The sequence below is a fragment of the Benincasa hispida genome, chromosome 4 (genome assembly GCF_009727055.1).
Source record: "Benincasa hispida cultivar B227 chromosome 4, ASM972705v1, whole genome shotgun sequence".
Classification (NCBI taxonomy): Eukaryota; Viridiplantae; Streptophyta; class Magnoliopsida; order Cucurbitales; family Cucurbitaceae; genus Benincasa; species Benincasa hispida.
In genome coordinates, this window is record NC_052352.1 from 49,044,891 (window position 1) to 49,068,280 (window position 23,390).

The 23,390-nt window shown below is 39.4% G+C and overlaps 1 protein-coding gene across 1 annotated transcript; it reads right to left on the minus strand.

Annotated features, from left to right (window-relative positions):
- Positions 1–6,419: 6,419 nt before the first annotated feature.
- Positions 6,420–6,959, minus strand: LOC120076233 (uncharacterized mitochondrial protein AtMg00860-like). Its single transcript, XM_039029997.1, has one exon. It carries the CDS (start codon positions 6,957–6,959, stop codon positions 6,420–6,422), a length of 540 nt encoding a protein of 179 aa, XP_038885925.1.
- Positions 6,960–23,390: the final 16,431 nt, after the last annotated feature.

Here is a 23,390-nt window from a genome sequence, read left to right on the forward strand (position 1 = left end):
GATGCAGGCCTTTCAGGATGGAAAGAACAAATTGCTAGCACTATCATAGGCATCATACATTGACAAGATGTTAATCAAGTACTCGATGCAGAACTCCAAAATGGGCCTTTTACCTTTTTTGCATGGAGTTACATTGTCTAAGGAGAAATGTTCTAAGGCACCTCAAGAAGTTGAGGAAATGAGACGGGTCCCCTATTCATTTTCCATTGGCAATTTGATGTACGCGATGTTATGTATTAGACCTTACATATTCTACGCTGTGGTGATAGTCAATAGATATCAGCCTAATCCAGGACAGGGTCACTGGATAGCTATCAAGAATATCCTAAAGTATCTTAGGAGAATAAGGGACTACATGCTTATGTATGGTTCTAAGGAAATGATCCTTACAAGATACACGAACTCTGATTTTCACACTGATAAGGATTCTCGGAAATGCACTTCAGGATCAGTGCTTATTGAAGGAGCTGTAGTATGGAAAAGCACTAAGCAGGGGTACATCTCTGACTCCACCATGGTGGCCGAGTGTAACGACCCGACCCCCTAGGAGTTAAATTAGGCCGTTACTAAATACATACATGCATGGAACTTAAAACAACACCCTTTATGGTGAAATAAATGCTATATAAATAAGGTAAGTTCAAAAGTTCTTCATTAAATGAAAATATTAAAAACAACAATAAGGTACCCATAAATCATAAATGTTAATAAATAAGTCTGAAAATAATTCTTAATAGTAGGTTTCAAATATCAAAACTGAAAGTTAAGCAAAACATGAAAGGAAATCTAAGTCTCCTGAGCAGAAGCATAAAACTGGTCCCAGTGGCTCGAACACAAATTCCGTTTGTCCATCGTCGGTGCATCTCTACCTTTACCTGAAACAACAACATGAAAAAGAATGAGTATGAAATACTCTGTAAGTAACCCCATTACTAGGGTCAGGCTAGGCATCTGTGTCCTCAAGAGGCCTACCTCTGGTGGAACATATAAACTGCTCTAGTCCTCATGGGACACATACATACATGAAAAACTGATTTCTAACCTACTATAGCTAAGTATGCTCACTACCTTTGGTGAATCCCGAAGGAAACAAAATCTGGCGAATCCCGAAGGAAACACAATATCTAGTAAAACCCGAAGGAAACACAATCTGGTGAATCTTGAAAGAAACACAATCTGGTGAATCTCGAAGGAAACACAATATCTAGTGGGCATCTAACTAATCAGTAAAATCACTATCATAGTTTTAACATCATAATTATCACAATATGATCCTATGACATACATATATGCCTCAACATCATGGCTCTACAACATGCATATATGCCTCAATATCCACATATCAATTATAACCTCATGGAATCAAATATCATCTCATGCTAGCATTCAAGTATCTACATGCACAAATAAATCTTTTAGTTCCTCATACAAGAACATACATCGGTTATACTATACTATCAATCTATCATGCCATCATTCTGTCGTAATATTCATCTATCCTACTAGCATACATCTAGTGTCAGGCCCGTGGGCAGTTCCAGTAGTAAGATTACTTACGTCGAAGTCAAATTCAGATATTAATCCAAGCTAATGATCTTCGACAAAATAATTCCTGAATTAAGTCCTCTAATACAGAACATAACACTAAATTTCAATCCTTGGAACCAAGATCCAAACATATAAATTTAGTTCAACGATCACCAATGAACTTACCCAACGAAACTTGATCAATAAACACTCGCAAGATTTCGACTCCAAATCTCTCTTAGCAGATTTTAAAACCCAATGGACGATGACTTGGAACCTACAAAGTATAAAACCAAACCCTCATTTAGTCAAAACCAATAGGTGCCCAACAACCAAATGGGTAATACTTGTCGAACGAACTCGAATCCATTGAACAGCACATTGCACACTCCGAAGTACTCCAATCTTGGATTTAAATTCCAAATATAAAGAGATAACAAATTTTAACCCAAAACCAAATGGGTAATCAAACCTTCAAAGACAAACCAAAATTTTGCCCAAAATTAATCAAAAGTTCAATGATGTAGGCTGATTTTGGAAACGAACAAGGTTGGGCGACGCTAGACCGCGTGACTGGAGGCAACCAGCGGCGGCGGGTTGAGGTGTGAGGAAGTGGCTAGCGCTGAGGAAAAGGGCGGCGAACTCTGGATCTGGCGTGGTACAGGCTGGGTCGTTCAGCTTTAGCCTTGGCAGACGGCGCGAAGAGTGTGGCGGCGAGACTCGCAAACGCCAAAAGCAGACAACTTCGGCGTGGGAGGTCGAGGCTCGGCTGATGATGCGTTGTTAATGCGATGAAATAATGGTGTAGAATGTGATGGTGGAATATGCGTTGTGCATTTAGTTTTCTCGGCAAGATCCAAGTATAAATCCTATTGAGTTGCCTGGTCAGCCCAGAGTCGAACACAGGGACTAAGAAAACAGTATGCAATGGTAATTTTAGATCTCTTTGCGGTGACAAATGAATCAATGCGTTGGTTGGTATGTTGTTTGAAGTATAAAGTTTATGTGGCGGAGTTGAGAAAAGAGTTAATAATACGAAAGATGCAATGAGTATGTAGAGGAATAGGTTGAGAAGGGATTTAGCTAACACTTCCTAACAAGGCGTTCATGTTATGCGATCATGCTACATACATATAATAGCAAGTCGTCTCTCATTGCAAATGCTATGGTTTCTTGTTTTAGAACGCATGCAATGTATGCGATGATGTCTATAGGACCTACATATAAGCATCTATTCTTGTCTATGCGATGACGAATGACACACACATCCACAAAGCGACCGCATACTACCATAACATATCTCTAAGGTGCATGCGATGCATGTTGGCAAATAGAACTTATCTCTAAGTCTCTATCTCTTGCTTATGCAAATTTAATCTTGCTTTGTCAAGTCTAGATTCTGGTCTAGCTCTATCAAGTCTTAGGTTCTTTTTTTAGACTCTCTGTCGAGTAGCTCTAAAGGGGTGATGAACGCAACATAAGACAAGATGATCTGATGCAATGAAGATCCTAGGTCATGTTAGCTAAGTACTTCTTAACCCATTCGAAAGTTTAGTTACTCATGCGTATTGTAAAGAGAGTGAACAGATGTAGAAATGCAAGTTTCATTCTATATATGAAATTAAAATACAAAATGACAATGTGAAATAAAGATAAAAAGCATGGTAGCAATTTCTTGCTTCCCAAGACTTTTACATTGTTATTCTCTAATCTGCTTAAAAGATATTCTTGCTCTCACAAGAGTTGGCCCTCTCTCTGCTTTCCACGTTCCCTGGCTCTCTCTCGAGCTGACCAAAACGATCTTCTGGCATCTTTTCCCTTCTCTCACTTCTGCCTTCTAAGTATAAGGAAACTATGAACAAAGGCTAACTATCTTCTATATGGTGAACTCTCCGAACTCAGCAGAACTTAGCGAACTGAACAGAACTCCGCAAACTGAGCTTCTTCAACGAAGGCAGCTTTCGGTATTTAAAGAGCTTCAAGGTGAAGAGTTTTTTCTCTCAAACGATTGCACTGATGGGATGTCATTAATTCTCTATCTGATGCGCCGAATATTTGTTACAAAAAAGTTGAGTGTACTTTCTACAATGTGTCATTAACGGCTTGTCAACTTAATTTGGAATCGACCATCATCATCTTTTTGTCCCATCGTGATTTATTAAGCTTTCACCTTGATGCGCCAGCTATATGCGGCCACCTTCTTGAGCAAATTTTCGCGAACGCATATGATCATGTAACCTTGCGGTCATAATCTCTTGATGTGCTCGGACGTTAATTTCCTTGGATCGCAATTCAACTTTGCGCCAACGCATTTTATGCATAGAATACATAAGTTGGCTATTTTTAATGCAATGGACACATGCGATCGCAAAGTTATAAACTTAATGCTTTTGGACACAATTTTATATTTTTTTTACTGTCGCAATTCTTCATTGTTTTATAACTTTGCGCTATAATAACGTGCATTTCTGCCCGTTATCAGCTGACTGGGCAGCGCCAAAGTGCTGAGACGCTAGGAGGGATGGCAAAAATTTGGTCGTGGCTTGGCTGCCGGTCGAGATCGGCGGCGAGTGGTGGAAAGAAAAATCGGAGAAGGGGGGGAGGTTTCAAACGCGTTGAGGGAGAGAGGGAATTTGGGGGGGGGGGGGGGGGGGAGGGTGGGTGGGGGGGTCGAGGGGGGGGGGGGGCAGGGGGGGGGGGGGGGGGGGGGGGGGGGGGGGGGAGGAGGGGGTTATAAATATAAATCAATAAATAAAAATAAATAACTGAAAAGGAAATAAAATAAACTATATTTTTATTTTTCTCCTTATTCCACTTTATACTATTAATTTCTTTCCTTCCCAATGAAATTAATTTCTACCATTAATTTCTAAATTGAATAATTTCAACATCAATAATTAAATTCCCTGCAATTACACCTTGAAGTCCAAAATTCAAAAAATTCCCTCAAATAATAAAAATTACAGAAGTTTACATTATTACTAAAAAAAAATGCAGAGTGTATACATTTCTTTCCTCCTCAAAAGACTTTCATCCTCGAAAAGTTCATTCCTGAACAGCTCCGCGGTAACTGGGCCTTCATCTCATCCTTCTCCGCTCCCTAGGTAGCCTCATTGAACTGGTTGCCACAGGCACAACTTTCACAATGTATTTTTCCCTGCGGCGCAATGTCTTTATTCCTCTGGCAAGGATTCTATAGGTTATCTCCTCGTTAGCTCAAGTTGTCAGTCAACTGCAAGGGCTCAACAATGTCACTACATGGGATGGCTGTCACATACTTCCTCAGCATCGAAAACACGGAAGACATTATGAATTGAAGACAGTGCTGGGGGCAATTCCAAATGGTAAGCTACAGGGCCAACTCGCTCCAAGACCTCAAATTGTCCAATGAATCTTGGGCTCAACTCCCCTCCCTACCAAACCTCAGAATACCTTTCATGGGTGCCACTTTTAAGAACTTTAACACCAGTCTCAAATTCCAGGTCCTTACGTCTCACAACGGTATAGCTCTTCTGCCTGCTCTGAGCTGTTTGCATATGAGCACTGATCTTCTGTATTGCCTCATTCGTGGTCTGCACTAGTTCGGGTCCTAGCAATTTTCTCTCTCCTACCTCATCCCAACACATAGGAGACATGCAACTCTTCCCATAAAGGGCCTCAAATGGCGACATCCCAATAGTGGACTGGTAGTTGTTATTATAAGCAAACTCCATCAGATGCAAGTGAGCATCCCAGCTTCCTGAAAACTCTATGGCACAGGCACCCAACATGTCTTCCACTATCTGATTCAATCGCTCTGTCTGCCCATCAGTGTGGGTGAAAAGCTATAATGAAATTCAACCGAGTCCCTAAAGCTTCCTAAAGACTCTTCTAGATGTTAGACGTGAAACGAGGGTCTCTGTCCGACATGATGGACACAGGCACTCTGTGCAATCTCACCACCTCCTTCATGTATATCTGTGCTCACTTATTTACTGAAAAGATGGACTTCCCAGGTATGATATGTGCTAATTTTGTAAGTTTGTCTACACAACCTAAATTACCGTGAAATCTTTGACTATCCCTGGAAACCCCACAATGAAGTCCATAGGCACATGCTCCCACTTCCATTCTGGCACACTCTATGGCTGTAATAAGCCTGCTGGCTTCAACCTCAAGGCTTTCACCTACTGGCACACCAAGCACTTACTGACGAACTCTGCAATCTCTCTTTTCATATCATTCCACTAGTAATAACGTTTCAAGTCCTGATACATCTTAGTGCTATCGGGGTGAATCGAAAATAAGGAACTATGAGCTTCTGACAACAACTCATTCTTAATATCATTATCTGTTGGCACGCACAAACGTCCCTAATAGAGGAGACCACCTTCCGCAGATACTGATAATTTGCCATCCTGGTCTGACTCCACCCTGTGAACTTTCTCCTCCAGATAAGGGTCACAACGCTACGTATCAATAATTCTCTGCCTTAGACTCGGTCGTACTGACAATTGCGCTAACTGTGCCATGACCTTACCCACTGCTACGGCAATTTCTGCCCGTTCTAGCTTCTTGCAAAAATGAGTCGTCTAGTAATGAAGGTTGCTGAATGAGCCACCTTTCTGCTTAGGGCATCTGCCACTACAATCGCCTTCCCTAGGTAGTACAAAATTTCACAGTCATAATCCTTCACATGCCCTAGCCACCTTCTTTGCCTCATGTTCAACTCCTTCTGAGTGAAAAAGTACTTTAAACTCTTGTGGTAGGTGAAGATATGTATCTTCTCTCCATATAAGTAGTCTCCAGATCTTATGAGCAAAAGCCACTGCTGCTAACTCCAAGTCATGTGTGGGATAATTGTGTTCATGCTTCTTTAGCTGACGTGAAGCGTAAGCAACTACTCTGCCCTGCTACATCAGTATGCCTCCCAACCCCTTCATAGACGCGTCACTGTAAATGACAAAACCAACTGATCCATCTGTTACTATAAGAACTGGAGCCGAAACCAACATCTGCTTGAGATCTTGGAAACTGTTCTCACGAGCCTCATTCAAATAGAAAAGGGCTCTCTTCCGGGTCAACTGAGTCAATGGGGCGGCTATGCGAGAGAAGTCCTTTGAAAATCGTCTATAGCAGCCGGTTAACCCCAGGAAACTGCACACCTCACTGACTGTGGTTGGACGAGCCCAACTCTTAACTACCTCAATCTTTGTAGGATCCACAGAGACACCTCCCTTCGATACAACATGCCCTAGAAAGAACACTTGCTTCAACCAAACCTCACATTTAGAAAACTTAGCATACAACTTATTGCCCCTCAACGTCTCCAAAACTTTCCGCAAATGCTCCTCATGTTCCGCTTCTATCTTGGAATAAACCAAGATGTCGTCAATAAAAACAATCATGAAAGTGTCGAGGAATTCCTTGAACACCCTATTCATCAAATCCATGGACACTGTTGGGGCATTCGTTAGACCGAACGACATCACTATGAACTCATAATGCCTATACCTCGAACGAAAAGATGTCTTGGGCATTTCACTGTCCTTTATTCTCAGCTGATGGTATTCTGACCGGAGATCAATCTATGAGAATATCATTGCTCCTTACAACTGGTCGAACAAGTCATCAATCCTGGGGTGAGGATACTTGTTCTTAACGATCACCTTGTTTAGTTCTCTGTAATTAGTGTACAGACATAATGATCCATCCTTCTTTTTTACAAAAAAAACAGGTGCACCCCTTGGTGACAAGCTAGGGCTTATGAAACCCTTGTCCAATTACTTCTGCAATTGGACCTTCAGTTCCTTCAACTCTACTGGTGCCATCCTATATGGAGCCTTCGAAATAAGGGTGCCTGGCTCCAACTCTGAGAAAACGTCCAGAAAATCTCTCACTACTGGCTTTGAAGTCAAGGTGACTTCAGCCCCTCTAGTGTCAACCACACTAGCCATAAATCCCCAGACTCCTTGGTCAAAAGGTCTACTAGCCTTTAATGCTGAAATCACTTTGGGTAGGACCATAGTTCCAGCCCCTTTAAACTTAAAGCTGACTCCTGTAAGAGGGTTAAAGATGACCTCCTTACGGGAAAAATCTATGCTAGCATGATTAGCAGCTAAACAATCCATATTGAAATCACATCAAAATCATGCATATCTAAAATTATCAAGCATGATTTGCTATCTCTACCTGACATGCTTCTATCTTTTACATGGCTAACATGATCTCTCCTGATGGAATGGAGATAGACAGTGCAAAGGGAAAAGGTTCTGACTCTAACATGGTATGCCTTACAAATATAAAAGATACAAACGAGTGCGAAGAGCCAGAGTCAAAAACAACTAAAGCATGGTGCCCCAAAATGGGAAGCGTACCTGGCACCATTGTGCCTGACTTCTCGGCCTCACGCCGAATGGTAGACACCCTACCCTGCTACTGCTGATGACTTGAGACTCCTTGAAACGAGCTTACGGGCTGGCCCCTGAGTTCAGGTATGTTTCTCCTTGGAAATTTCTCTGACATATGCCTTTTCTGGCCACATCGAAAATAGACCCAGAGCCGGCTAGGCATCGTCCCCAGTGTCGCTTACCACAAGTAGTACATATCAGCCTATCCTCCTTGACGGTCATAACTTGGGAGCCCTTTTGTCCCCACTGACGTGGTGCATTCACTGTGTTCTGGTTCCTCTGCTGATACTCAGAAGCCCTAGGCTCAGCCTTCCTTTTCTGACCTGTAGAGGTCCCAATCCTAGCGACCTTCTGTACTCTTCTCCTGCCTGGGAGTTAGCATCGATCCTCACGGTGGCCCGCAGTGCTGCAGCATATGTCTTGAGGTCCAAGGCATGTACCATACCTGTCTCTTATACACATCTAGATGTGTATAAGAGACAGGTCATGTACCATACCTCGCAGTTCACTCCTCAGACCAAGGATGAATCTCTATATCCTCGCTACATCGATGGCTCCACCGACATAACTGCCTGTTCCAAGTTCGAGAATTCTGGCTACTTGTTGTACCGGGTGTTGGTCGAAAAATACTTCTCATAAAAGCACTCTTTGAACTACTCCCAGGTTGCAAGTTTCCCACCAGTATCAATCATTTTCTCTGTTGAACGCCACCAGATTTCTACGTTGCCAATCAACATGAAAACTGCACATTGGAGCTTGTGCTTTTTTAGGCACCTCATAAAACAAAAAATCGTCTTAATACATGACAACCACATCTTTGCTTTGATGGGGTCCCTCAACGATCCATCAAAGGAGCGAGGGTCAAACTTTCTGAAATCCCTCAGATGTTTAGCCTCAAGAGACAGACCCTGCATGTCTCTATCCTGCGATTGGGTCTGCTATAACTGCTTGGGTTGCACCGGTTCCTCCTAAGCCTGATTCTGAGCAATCTGCCCTGCCATCGTGTTATAGATTAGCTCCTGCAGTTTTCCCATTAGGGAGGATGCAATAGCTTCACTAATTCTGGCTTCCATTGCCTTCTCATCGACTAGGGCCATAGGTGGATTTAGAGTTGTCGGGACAGTCTGGCTACTCTCAACTCCCTCTTCCTGCACCCATCCTCTAACAATTTTTCTTGTTCTAGGTTTAGGTGCCATGTTCTGTCATGAACTCATAAATTAGCTATCTATCTCTAAGTCTTTCTCAGAAATCATGCTATGAAAATACTATATCACTAGTCTCATATATACACTGAAAACTTTCATTAGTACGATATATGGCGATGGCGAGGAATTTGTTACTAGGCCATAAGGACTATCTAGACTTACGTAGTAATTCAGTCTACAGAACCTAAAACATGGGCTCTGATACCAACTGTAACGACCCGATATCCTAGAACTTAAGTTAGGTCGTTACTAAATACATGCATGCATTGAATTTAAAACGACACTCTTTTATGGTGAAATAAATTCTAAATAAATAAGGTAAGTTCAAAAGTCCTTCATTAAATGCAAATATTAAAAACAATAATAGGGTACCCATAAATCATAAATGTTAATAAATAAGTTTGAAAACAATTCTTAATAGTAGGTTTCAAATATCAAAACTGAAAGTTAAGCAAAACATGAAAGGAAATCTAAGTCTCCTGAGCGGAAGCATAAAACTAGTCCCAATAGCTCGATCACGAATTTCGCTTGTCCATCGCCAGTGTATCTCTACCTTTACCTAAAACAACAACATGAGAAAGAATGAGTATGAAATACTCAGTAAGTAACCCATCACTGGGGTCAGGCTAGGCATCTATGTCCTCTATATGCCTACCTCGGTGGAACATATAAATTGCCCTAGTCCTCATGGGACACATACATACATGAAAAACTGATTTCTATCTTACTATAGCTAAGTATGCCCACTACCTCTAGTGAATCCCAAAGGAAACACAATATCTGGTGAATCCCAAAGGAAACACAATCTGGTGAATCCGAAGGAAATACAATATCTAGTGGGCATCTAACTAATCAGTAAAATCACTATCGTAGTCTCAACATCATAATTATCACAATATGGTCCTATGACATACATATATGCCTCAACATCATGGCTCTACAACATGCATATATGCCTCAATATCCACATATCAAATACAACCTCATGGAATCAAATATTATCTCATGCTAGTATTCAAGTATCTACGTGCACAAATAAATCTTCTAGCTCCTAATACAAGAACATACATCGGTTATACTATACTATCAGTCTATTATGCCATCGTTCTATCGTAATATTCATCTATCATACTATCATACATCTAATGTCTGGCCTGTGGGCAGTTCCAATAGTAAGATTACTTACCTCGAAGTCAAATTCAGATATTAATCCAAGCTAATGATCTTCAACAAAATAATTCCTGAATTAAGTCCCCTAATACAGAACATAACACTAAATTTCAATCCTTGGAACCAAGATCCAAACATATAAATTTAGTTCAACGATCACCAATGAACTTACCCAATGAAACTTGATCAATAAACACTCGCAAGATTTCGACTCCAAATCTTCTCTTAGCAGATTTTAAAACCCAATGGACGACGACTTGGAACCTTCAAAGTACTAAAAAAAAAACCCTCATTTAGTCCAAACTAATAGGTGCCCAACAACCAATGACAAGGATCACAACGCTTACCAAAATACTTGTCGAACGAACTCGAATCCGTTGAACAGCACGCTGCGCACTCCGAAGTACTTCAATCCTGAATCAAAATTCTAAATATAAAGAGATAACAAATTTTTACCCAAAACCAAATGGGTAATTAAACCCTCAAAGATAAACCAAAATCTTGCCCAAAATTAATCAATCCTTATTCAAAACAAAAGTCCAGTGATACAGGCAGATTTCGGCAACGAACAAGGCTGGACGACGCTGAACCGATCTGACTAGAGGCAGCCAATGGTGGTATACTAGGGCGCGAGGAAGTGGTTGGCACTGAAGAAATGGGCGGTGAACTTCAGATCTGGCGTGGTGCGGGCTGGGTCGTTCGGCTTCAACCTTGGCAGACAGCGCGACGAGACTCGCAAACGGTGATTGCGGATGGCTTCAGCATGAGAGGTCGAGGCTTGACTGACTGGGTGGTGCCGAAGTGCTGAGACGCGAGGAGAGACATCGAAAATCTGGTTGCAGCTTGGCTGGCGGTCGAGATCCCGCGACAAGCAACAGAAAGAAAAAACGGAGGGGGGGTTTCAGTCGCGTGAGGGAGAAGAGGGAATTTGAGGGGTTTTATAAAATAATAATAATAAGTGATAACCTAAATGATCTGTAGTATATGGATAAAGGAGGGAAACCTTATCCTGGTGTCGCTACGAGTGTGGCCTAGTTTGTATATGTTACAAGTGTTGTAAAGTGCCACAAATGGTCTGATCCTGACCATTCATGTACTACACATGCGAGCGGGATGCTCTGTACAAAGGAGTTTATATAAAACCAGACCACGAAATGTTTAATCTCGTTATATAACGTCGTTCATGACAGAGACTTTCATTTCATTATGATGACCATAGGTAACATGACCTTAATTCTGAGTGAGTTGGGAACTCCTGCCTGTGAGGGCGGTCTTTTAATTTACAAGGGTGTGAGTGGCTAGATCACCGACTCAAATCTACCACCTTTGGGGATTCATCTTATTGAGGAGCTGGGAAATCTCTCTTAAGGGTTGATTTTAGGGCTTTAGCAATGTGGCACCACACCTTTTCTTGGCCCGAGAAGTGTTTACTCATAGTAGGACTATGATGTATTAGAGGAATCAATGGTACTTAAGGAGTTAGATGTACCTACAAGGGCAAAATGATAAATTGGCCCATCTGTACTTATGAGCGATTTGTGAAGGGTCATTGTACTGTTGATTGGTTATATCCAATGGACACAGAAATATATCTGTAGCACGAAAAGTGCAGCTGTCAGTCTTTAGTGGAATGCCTGGCAGTTAACGGATGGTGGATATCGTGTTTAAAGAGTTTAGTCAGTTATTCACGTACCGTTGGAGCTTCAAGCTACAAGTCCATAAGGTCCCCTTGGTAGTTCAATAGATTCATGTTGACAATCAATTTTAGGGTTAGTTTGAAGTGTTCAAATTAACAAGAGGGAATTTGATTATATATGATATAATTAAATTGCTTCAATTATATGTGATATAATTGATTTGATTTATTAGATACATCATTTGGAGGAATTAGTATTAAATGCCATAAAGGAGAAAAAGAACGATAGTTTATATATTGCATGAGATGTGATATTAAAACTATAGGATATGAATATAATATTTGTTAATAATTAAATCAATTATGAGATAATTGATTTCGGGTTTTTCTCATAATAACCAACTTAGTGGAAGTTATATTTTGTTATGGTAACTGATGGATAAAATGAAAATCGGTTTCATTTTTTCATGATTGAACACGCATTAAAAAAAAAGCTATACGATAGCTTGAGAGTGTAAATGATCATGCATCGAGTTTTTCTATACGATAGTCACTCGCTACGAAACAATCGAGTACCCAAGTCTACACGTTAGACTCCTGTCTTCTCCCACTTACTCTATCGTCTACACGATCATTCAATTCCTCCTTCCCTCTACCAAATCCATATAGAGCCCACAACTCCTAGATTCTCACACCGAGAATACCAAGGTAGCCTCATGGTGGTGTCTGCTTGCTATTCGAGGGTCGAGGGTCAAGTGTTACTCGTTGCGGTTCGAGGATATTGCTAAGGCATTGCGTTCATGCTATTGAGCGTTCGTGCTGTTGACGTTCGTGCTTTTGGATTGAGGAAGTACGAGAAGAAAATGGTCTTCAAGTGTATGTTCACTCAATCTTCTATATTTTCTTCTTGAAGCATGTTGTAATTTAAAGTTTATGCACAACTATTGTTGTTTGATTGTAAATGTGTATGTTCTTTCACAATGGGGTTTGGAATGATCTACTTCCACTCACTGATTCTCTTTGTTAAGAGTTCCTTTATGGTGTCCCTTTTTTCTAAGGCAACTAGCTATCCTATTTCTTGGCTCCTAGTCTCTTCTTTGTGACACTAGTTTATTACCTAACCTTCTTAGCATTAGGACTGTGAAACCCAGATTTCAATTCTCCTACTTGAGCATGACATTAATTAACTAAGTATCAGTTAAATCTTACAATTGAGAAAAAAAGAAAATTCTAAATATTGAATAGATTTTCTTCGAATGGCTTTGAGATAAGCTTTAACTAGTAAAAGTTTGGCTAAGTATGAAGTAAAAAAGAAACCATGTGTTTGATGTTAGGAAACATCAATGCATGAGACTCTAATAAAACTAAGTTGTAGAGGTTATGCGTTAAGCTTGCGAGGTGTGGACTTATGTTGGCCAAAGCATTGTCAAGAGACACTACCAAAGGTTGCTTCTGCGTAGGGATGATGAGATGATGCGGGAGCAAGAGCGAAAAGGCAAGATAGTGAGCGCAAGGTGCATGGCGTTGAGGCTGGGCATGCGTGCTGACTAATATGCGCAAGGCGTTGTGCATTGGAGTGATGCGTGCAGATGATCGGGTAGATGCATACGACACTAAACGATAGAACTAGGTAATAGCGTTAAGCGATGAGCTCGGATGTGCCAAACAATAAGCGTAGATGCTAAACGATGCATTAGGCGCAGGTGCGGGGCAATAGACGCAAGAGTTACACGATGAGCATGAGCGCTACACGATAGGTGAAGCGCTACACGATTAGGCGTTACGCGACAAGAACGGGTGCTAGACGATAGTGCTACACTATAAGAGGGCACGCTAGCCAATGGGCTATGCGTTAGATGATGAGTGACAGCGGGAGATTACTAGACGATGAGCTAGGCAATGAGTGGAAGAACTACACGATGAACTAGACGATGAGCCAAGCCATGGTGAACACATGGTGAAGTGTCTATGCATTGCAAAGGCTTGATGTACATAAGGCTTGCACTGTCAGATTATGTTGGTCCTAAGCAAGAGACTAAAGATGTTTGCAAGAAACAAGGGTATACTAATGTTAGTCATGAAGTACGCGTTTGCAAGAGGCTAGGCGATGGTAAGACAAACCGTGAAGCATTAAGCTAGGACTTAATTTGACCAAAGGGTTGGTATGTGTTGATAATACGCTATGCACCAAGGATATCCGAGGGCATATGGAAGCATAGGATGAGGCTAGAGAAAGCACTATGCATTGGAATATTTCGAGGGTCATAGGCCTAGTAGAACGCGCATGCCAAGAGTAAACCAGGCAAGAGAAGAAAGATATGCAACTAAGAAAAGACTTGCGATATCTTGAGAGTTAGTATGGCATAGGTGGTGCATTGATAAAAGACCTATGGGCTGATAAGGTTAAATTCGTGCGGCCAACCAAGCATGTAACCAAGTTAAAGGGTGATGCGTTGATGAGGTAAGACTTGGAGGACAAGTCAAAAGTACCAACTCGTCTGAACATGTGGCGATCTGAGGAAATCGGAGATCTCATGCAAATGAAGTGGACGGCTGAGGATGCATGCAAGGAGAGACTTGTGCATTGGTCAAGGGAAAAAAGACACTTCAGTGTCATTGTGGCAAGGGGTTGCATTGCCAACAAGAGGAGAAGACGATTAGCCATGCGGCCATGCAGGAGGTATTGGGCTGAGGGAGATTTTGGACCCCTATAAATTGGGGGCTTAGGACAAGGAACTCTCACAACTCACTCGAGTCATTTGAGTCAAATCACAGCAAAAATATTTAGAGAGGAGTGAAGTGAGGGATATCGGCCTGCTACTACATTTGGGGTGCTGAGGAGAAGGGAACCTGCATTAGAGTGTAATAGTTAGGCTTCTATTTGCTTGTTTTTGCCAAAACTAAAACTATATACGTCTGTGTTTAATTATTTATGCATTTGATGTATGTTATAATTAAATAAGTCTTGTATGTGCATATAATATGCCATTTAGATTTAAAATCCCACCATAGGAAGTATGTAACATGCATTGAAAGTATGTTATAATTGTTATAATATATAGTATGCATGTTAGGGTTTCTCATATTTAATATAAATGTTATATTAAATGTTGAATGCCTCATGTATGTTGTGGATGTTTAGCATGTCTAAAGTTTTATAAGTTGTTATAAAATTGGGTTAGACATTTAAAATCCATAAACAACAGTTGCATGCTCACGTAGGTTGACCACCTGTTTTAATTGTTAAAACTTATAAAACACAGGTTACAAACTCAATCGGTATATAATCCTATCTAAGGCTGAGGATACATAAGTTGACAAGTTATGGAACACCTCCTACTTGGGGATTATGGCTGAATTATTGAGCATTGGTAACCGATTTTATGAGCATATGTGAGTGACGTGAGGTAATAAAATGGTTTATCACCTAGACATCATAGGTTAAAGTCCAATTATAAGAGTTATACTTGGATAAACCACATAGACTTAGGGTTGTTTTATTAGTCGAAAAGAACCTAAATATAAATCAACCCAAAATAGAACACTTCAGTGGCAGTTTAATAACTTCTATATGATAGAGTTATTAGAAAATTTCAGCGGGAGATTAATAACATATACGATATGTTATTTTTAGCTCTCACGTCTCTAAGAGTTCATAATCCAGATTTAAGTAGCACTTCGTGTCACCCTGGGAATGACCTCCCTACGGAGAATATTTTTTAGCTTAACACTAGATTTTGGTGAATAAGAGGAAGTTGTTCATATATAAGTCTATTATACGATAAATAGATTTCAACTGCCACGTCTTCATATAGTTTACATTGTGAGATTCATATGACGCTTCGTGTCACCCTGAGAGTGACCTCCCTACGGAAAATGTTTTGTATGAGTCAATATCAAGGTAAACGGAGGAAGTAGTTCATAGTAAGTGGGTGAAGGATATATGTCAATATATTCTGCGGTCTCCTCCATTAGTCTGAACCGTGAGATTCCTATGTTGCGCCTTCTGGTTAGCTATATGCGGCCCTTTGCTAGTCATTTAGCGACTGCTATCCCTACGGAAGGATGTAACATAGGATTTGGAACAACTCAGGATTCAGTAAAATGAATAGGGTCTTATAGTTCCATTTTGGATGTTGTCTTCTATTTCGAAGGAAAATTCATACTGTTCTATAGGATCTGAAAATGGCGGGTCACACTTACAATAATTACTAAGTTGTTAGTAAGGATCGTGACCGAAAATGATAACTAAACGACTATAGGAATAAGAGTTATTCCGGAGACAATAGGAATAAGAGTTATTCCGGGGATAGTGTTTGGCCAAAATTGTTTGTTTAATGAAGGAGTATCTGACTGCCCCATGGTAGCACATATTCTGACTCACTAAAATATCGTTGCAAATAAATCATGGTTATAGGTACATTATTACTTTTTGCTAAAACTTGACTTTGGATTTAGTTACAATTTCCTAATTAGAATTTGTTTGAATTTTATTAGTATGTCGAATTCTTCTAGTATACTCACTTTCGATGTATATAACAGTAAAATCAAATCAACAAATAAATTACTAGCGGTTGATTATACCAACAGAGTTTTAACAAAGGACTGTCCTCTATCTCCCAACTCATCTGAAATTATGATTATGTAGATGAGGATACTGAATTCAAACAACAAGATAAATATGATTTACTTGTTATCGAAGCATGTTTAGTGGAAAACGATAAAATCTGGATAATTGATTCAGGTGATGCTAATCACGTATGTACTATCTCACAGGAAACAAGTTCCTGGAGACAGTTGACAGAAGGTGAAACAATCTTTAAGGTAGGGACCGGGGAGATTGTTTTGGCCAAAGCAGTGGAAGATATGAAGTTATTTATAGGAAATAAGTACATTTATTTGAAAAATGTATATTATATTCCTTCAATGAAAAGGAATCTAATATCTGTCTTCTATTTGCTAGAACAAAATTATAAAGTTTATTTCGAAAATGGTGAAGTGTTCATCAATATGGGAAATAAACAGATTTGCTCTGCAAAATTAGAAAATAAATTGTACATGTTAAAACGAACATTGAATTCAGTCTCAACTCACAACCCCTGACATACCCCAACAGAATGGTGTGGCAGAGAGGAGAAACAGAACCTTGTTGGACATGGTTCGTTCCATGATGAGTTACGCTCAGTTATCAAATTCTTTTTGGGGACATGCAGTTGAGACTGTTGTGTATATTTTGAACATAGTTCCCTCGAAAATCGTTTCTAAAACGCCTTACGAGCTTTAGATGGGACATAAAGGAAATTTACGTCACTTCAGGATTTGGAGTTGTCCAGCACATGTGTTGGTGCAGAATCCTAAAATGCTAGAACACCGTTCAAAATATGCCTATTTGTAGGCTACCCAAAAGAAACTAAAGGTGGTCTCTTTTATGATCCTCAGGAAGATAAAGTATTTGTATCGACAAATGCAACCTTCCTAGAGGAAGATTATATAAAGAACCATCAACCTCGCAGTAAGTAGTAATAGAAGAAATGTCCAGTGAAACAACAAATGTATCAACAAGAGTTGTTGATTAAGCAGGTTCTTCAACAAGAGTTATTGATAGAGCAGGTCCGTCAACAAGAGTTATTGATGAAACTGATATTTCACATTCTTCTCAAGAGTTGAGAATGCCTCGTCGTAGTGGGAGGGTTGTGCAACAGCCTGACCGGTACATGGGTTTAACTGAAACTCAAGTCATCATACCAGATGATGTTTAGAGGATCCATTGTCTTTTAATCAAGCAATGAACGATGTGGACAAAGACCAATGGATTAAAGCCATGGACCTTGAAATGGAATCTATGTATTTCAATTCTGTCTGGGATCTTGTAGATTAACCGGAAGGGGTAAAACTCATCGGTTGCAAGTGGATCTACAAGAGAAAACGAGATCAAGCTGGTAAGGTACAGACCTACAAAGCTAGACTTGTGGCAAAAGGGTTTACCCAAAGAGTGTGGTTAGATTTTAAGAAACCTTCTCTTCAATTGCCATGATAAAGTCTATTAGAATACTCTTGTCTATAGCCACATTTTATGATTATGAAATATGGAAAATGGAGACCAAGACGGCTTTTCTGAATAGCTATCTTGAAGAGAGTATCTATATGTCTCAACCAGAAGGGTTTATATAGTAGGGTCAAGAGCAAAAAGTTTGCAAGCTAAATCGATCCATTTATGGATTAAAACAAGCTTCTAGTTCCTAGAATATGAGATTTGACGCTGCGATCAAATCTTATAGCTTTGAACAAAATGTTGACGAACCCTGTGTATACAAGAAGACCGTCAACAAAACTATCGCTTTTCTGGTGTTATATGTTGATGAAACTCATTGAGAATGAGGTAGAATATCTAGCTGACATTAAGAGATGGTTGGCTTCACAATTCCAAATGAAAGATTTTGGAGAAGCACAGTATGTTCTTGGAATCCAAATAGTTCGGAATCGTAAGAACAGAACATTGGCATTATCTTCAGCATCTTATATAGACAAGATATTGTCTAGGTATAAAATGCAAAATTCCAAGAAAGGATCTTTACCTTTCAGGCATGGAATTCACTTGTCTAAGGAGCAGAGTCCTAAGACACCTTGAGAGGTTGAGGAGATGAATCGAATTCCATATGCATCTGCAGTTGGGAGTTTGATGTATGCAATGTTGTGTACTCGTCCCGACATATGCTATGTCGTAGGAATTATCAGCAGATTTTAGTCCAATCCTGGTCATGACCATTGAGCTGATGTTAAAAATATTCTCAAGTATCTTCGGTGAACGAGAGATTATATGCTCGTGTATGGTCCTAAGGATCTAATCCTTACTGGATACACTGATTCTAACTTTCATACCGATATTGATTCAAGGAAATCAACTTTGGGGTCAGTATTCACTCTAAACGGAGGAGTAGTTATATGAAGAAGCATCAAGCAGAATTGTATTGCGGACTCCACAATAGAAGCTGAGTATGTAGCTGCATGCAAAGCAGCAAAAGAAACAGTATGGCTCATAAAGTTTCTGACAGATCTGGAAGTAGTTCCTAACATGCACCTGCCTGTCACTCTCTATTGTGACAATAGTGGAGCAGTTGCAAATTCAAAGGAACCACGAAGCCATAAAAGGGGAAAGCATATCGAACGGAAGTACCATCTCATCAGGGAGATTGTACACAGAGAAGACGCCATTGTCATTCAGATTGCTTCCCAAGACAACTTAGCTGATCCATTTATGAAGGCCCTGTCAGCTAAAGTGTTCGAGGGTCACCTAGTAAGACTAGGTCTACGAGTTTTGAATCACTAGGGCAAGTGGAAGAATTGATGGGTATTGTGATGCCCTAGTTTATTGTATTTGTACATTTTATTCTCTCCATGTAAACTCAACATTGTATATATTTTTATATATTGATCCATTAGAGTTTTAGTCCAAGTGGAAGTATTGTTGGGTTTTATGTCCTAAAAACTCGCAGTTTGTAAAATGATAAACATTTTCTATTATCAATATACTTGTTATTGATCTCATAAATTGTATGAAAGTCTAAATCCAATAAACTAAGGCCCATGACTATTGTATGAGTACTTGAACTTTATGTGGAGACATAAGAGTGGATCAGGTTCGAGTAAATAGTCAAAATGACCTATGGTACATGAATGAGGTTGGGTACCTTATTCTGGTAACACCATTGGATGCGGCCTACTATGTAGTTGTTACAAAGAGTTGTAAAGTGCTACATACGATGTGATCCTAATTCGTACATGTTATGACATGAGAAGTGAGGGCGTCCTATGCAATGAGTTTGCATAAGATCAGGACCAAGAAATAAGTCACTCTTACTTTATAATGTTGTTTACTGTTTAAGACTGATTATTTAACCTAGATGACCTAGGTAACTCGATCTTAATCCTGAGCTAACTATAAACTCCTATTTATTTGGGATTGCCCTTAGATTTGCATAGTTGAGGGTTGGCTCAACAGCGCTGGCTCAATAAGACTCACATTTCAGGGGTAAGATCGGATAGATAGCTGGGGACATAGGGTGCAAGACGGAGTTCACGCCTACCCGATTTAGGGATAGGAGAAAGATTGTTCTCTCAAGTACTGAATCCAGGTCTTGAAGAGGGGCCCCACCCTCTCACTGGGCTAAGAGTTTGGTTTGGTGATTGGACTACAAACCAGTTGTTCATTAGAGGATCAATAAGAACTTAAGGAATAAGACGTAATCTTGGGAGTAAAATAGATATTTGACCCAACCGTTATTACGAACAACCTATGAAGGGTCGATTTGCTGATTATGGTTAAATCATGTGGACATAATATATCTACAGTGAGGGGAGTGCAACTATGAACTTTAGTGGAGTGACCCATTAGTTAACGAATGAAGATTAATTTAGTCTAATGAGTTTAGCCAATTAATCTCGGATTGTTGGAGCCCATGATCTTTAGGTCCGCGAGGTCCCCCTACTTGCTTGTAACGGACTAGCTCTAGAATAGCGTGATAAGTTAATTTGAAACGTTCAAGTTAGAATTAAAGGAATTAATAATTATATGAGATATAATTATATGTTTAATTTTAGAATTAAACGGAATATGAGAATTTATATATTTAAATATGATTTAAATATATAAAGATGGATATGTGTTAAAATTAATTTAATATTTGATATTAAATTAATTAAGTTTTATTTAATAATTAATTTATGAAATTAATTAATGTTTTATTTTTAAAATCAAAATTTGATTTTTAGATAAAATAGAAAAAATTGGAAAACAAAACACAAAATGGAAAAATGGTTTTTTCCATTATCCATCTCTGAACTAGCTCACACATAAAGCAACATCTTGGCCTTGTCTTCTCCAAGCATGAGCTGCAACTCATGCAGCTCTTCTCTTTGCATGTTTATCTACAATATAATGAAGAGATTGGAGTGAAAATCGAGCATGCAATCAAAAGAGTTTTGAGAGAAAAACTGGTTTGAAGAAAGATTTTTCAACAAGGTTGCAGCAGTGAGCTTTTCTCCTTCATCCCTTGATTCAAGCTTGTTTTGAGTCCCACAACTCAATCTAGAGCACCAAGAGAATAGTGGGGAAGATCTTAAGGTGGTCTACAACAAGATATAAAGAAGATTGCAGCTAGAAAATGAGCTTTGAAGGAGTTTTACAAGAGGTATGTCTTGAAACCCATTTTTCCTAATGAATCATGCTTTATATTATGCCAAAATTAGTGAATTTGAGTGCTTAGATGATCCTTGTGCTTCCTCTACTATTGATACGATCCTACAATTAATATGCTTAGACAGAAGTAAATGCAAAGCAGATAATTTTTAGGAGAAGTCTCAATCCTTAATGCCCTACTTATTTGGGCCTTTTCTTCAATCCCTAAAGGGCCCTCACAAGAGTTTCATTTAAAAATAGGCTCAATTTTCCTCAACTATCTAACCAACAAGTCAAACTACCCTAGCTACCACATATGCAACCTAGTGAGATCCCTAGTGAGTTACAAGTTTCACCAAAGCTCCATACCTAAATATAAAGTACTTTCCCTCCTAAACTTGTTCTTTTGCTAGGTCTTAAGGCTCCCATTTTGCAAGTGTCATGCGAGACATTTCACTACGAGCAAGATTCACACTAGAGGCAAACACTCACTTCCTTCATTAATCGTTTTGCTACAAAAGAAAGCACGGGTGTCATGCTCGCCCTTGGCTACTTTGATTAACTCAAAAAGAAGGAGTGTCAACCTAGTTTTTTATTTCTTTTTCTTTTTTTCATCTTTTTCTCTTTTTTTCTGCTTTTTTTCTTCTTCGAGGCCTAGTACATTCACATAAAATTTCACGAATAACATCTACACAATTAATAATAAAAGCTCAAGCATGTAAGCTCTCTCCCCCCAAACTTAAGGGAGGCAATGTTCTCATTGACTAGTGTATGAGAAAGGGTACAAAAACAAGGTAGTTACTTTGGCTTAATTGCAAAACAAAGAGCTAGGCTCTTCTTGTGTGCTAGATTGTGTGAACATGCGAAAGACTAGCTTAAGGAGGTTTTGCACATAAAGAAAAATGTGCTCTTGGTTTTTGTACACTTTCAGCATGACAGTAAGGCATGCTAGGAAGAGATATGCTCTAATTATCATCATCAGGGACCACTTTGCAAAACACAAGACTAGCATGCTCATTTGTTTACTTAATCAATAATATATTTGTTTGGTATTGTTTTCCAGACTCTCAAATGAAAGCACTTTAAATGTACCTAACTCAAAACTAAAAGGACAAAAAAAAACAAAGAAAAGAAGTATGCAAAAATGTACTAACGGCAATAAAAGAGAACTGAGAACTCCCCTTTAAGCTTTGAAAACTCTATTATCTTCATCATCAGTGGGGAATTAGGATACTCGAGGACTGGTGCAGTTCATCATATGGTAATGGAGGAGTGGTCTTACTCACCAAAATAGAAACTTTCTGTGGGTTATCTTTCTTTGGCTTCTTTATTTATTGTCCCTCATATTTCTTATCATGCTTCACCCTTCTTTCAAATGTAGCTTTTGTGTTGCTTGAGAGGCAGAGGTGGCCGATAGGCCTTTCAAAACCCACCAAGATTCTGATGACTTTATTCAAATATACGAGTTTAAATCAATGTGCACGCATCGTTGCAAGTGCATTACCTCTCCAAATCTTCAAATTTCTTTTCTTTTCACGTTAATTCCCTTCTAGACTTCTTTTGTATCTAAAACGCTTAAAGTAAATCATTAAAAAGTTTAGGAGATTCCATAAGCACTTTAAGTTTTTCCACACTTTTAACTCCTAAGTAGGTCTTCAAGTGGAGGTGTTCCCTATGCTCAGCTTAAATATCTCTTCTTTAAACAAAACCATCCTCGACAGAGTCTCCTCAGATTGTACTGTTAGTTGATATTCAAAAGCTCTTGGGTTTTCACTTTAAGTTTTTCATTGGTTGATATTCAAAATGTACTAAAAGTAGTGAGACGAAGGCATTGTTTCTTCACCTAAGTCTTGATAATGGACGTGATTTAAGTCTAAGTTGAGGTTCTTTGATCACGAGGACTTTGTTGACTTAAAACGTTCTTTCACCAACTCAAACGATTGGCATATGCCTTCGAACATAGCTTTGGTTGCATCTTGAGCTTTGGTTGCATCTTGCATATGTTCATGGTTGTCTCTTCTACTCCTTCCCCAAATCTATTTAATGTTTTCTGCAAGCTACAACAACTCAAAGTATTCATTAGTCCAATAGCATAATGTTTTTTTCTTCCATCATGGTCTTTTAATGCCAATGGTGCATTGAACATTGCTTGTTGTGAAGTTACACCTACATGGCCCACTACAACTTCATTTTCTTTTTACTTCTTTTTTTAAAAAAATTTCCAGTGATTTTTATGTAATCTCTTCTCTCTTCTCTCTTTTCTAGAGCTTTAATGCTTTCAAGTGTTG

Bases quoted from the DNA above. Each gene is read 5' to 3' on its own strand.
- LOC120076233 (XM_039029997.1), bottom strand. From the start codon at position 6,959: ATGGATTTGATGAATAGGGTGTTCAAGGAATTCCTCGACACTTTCATG.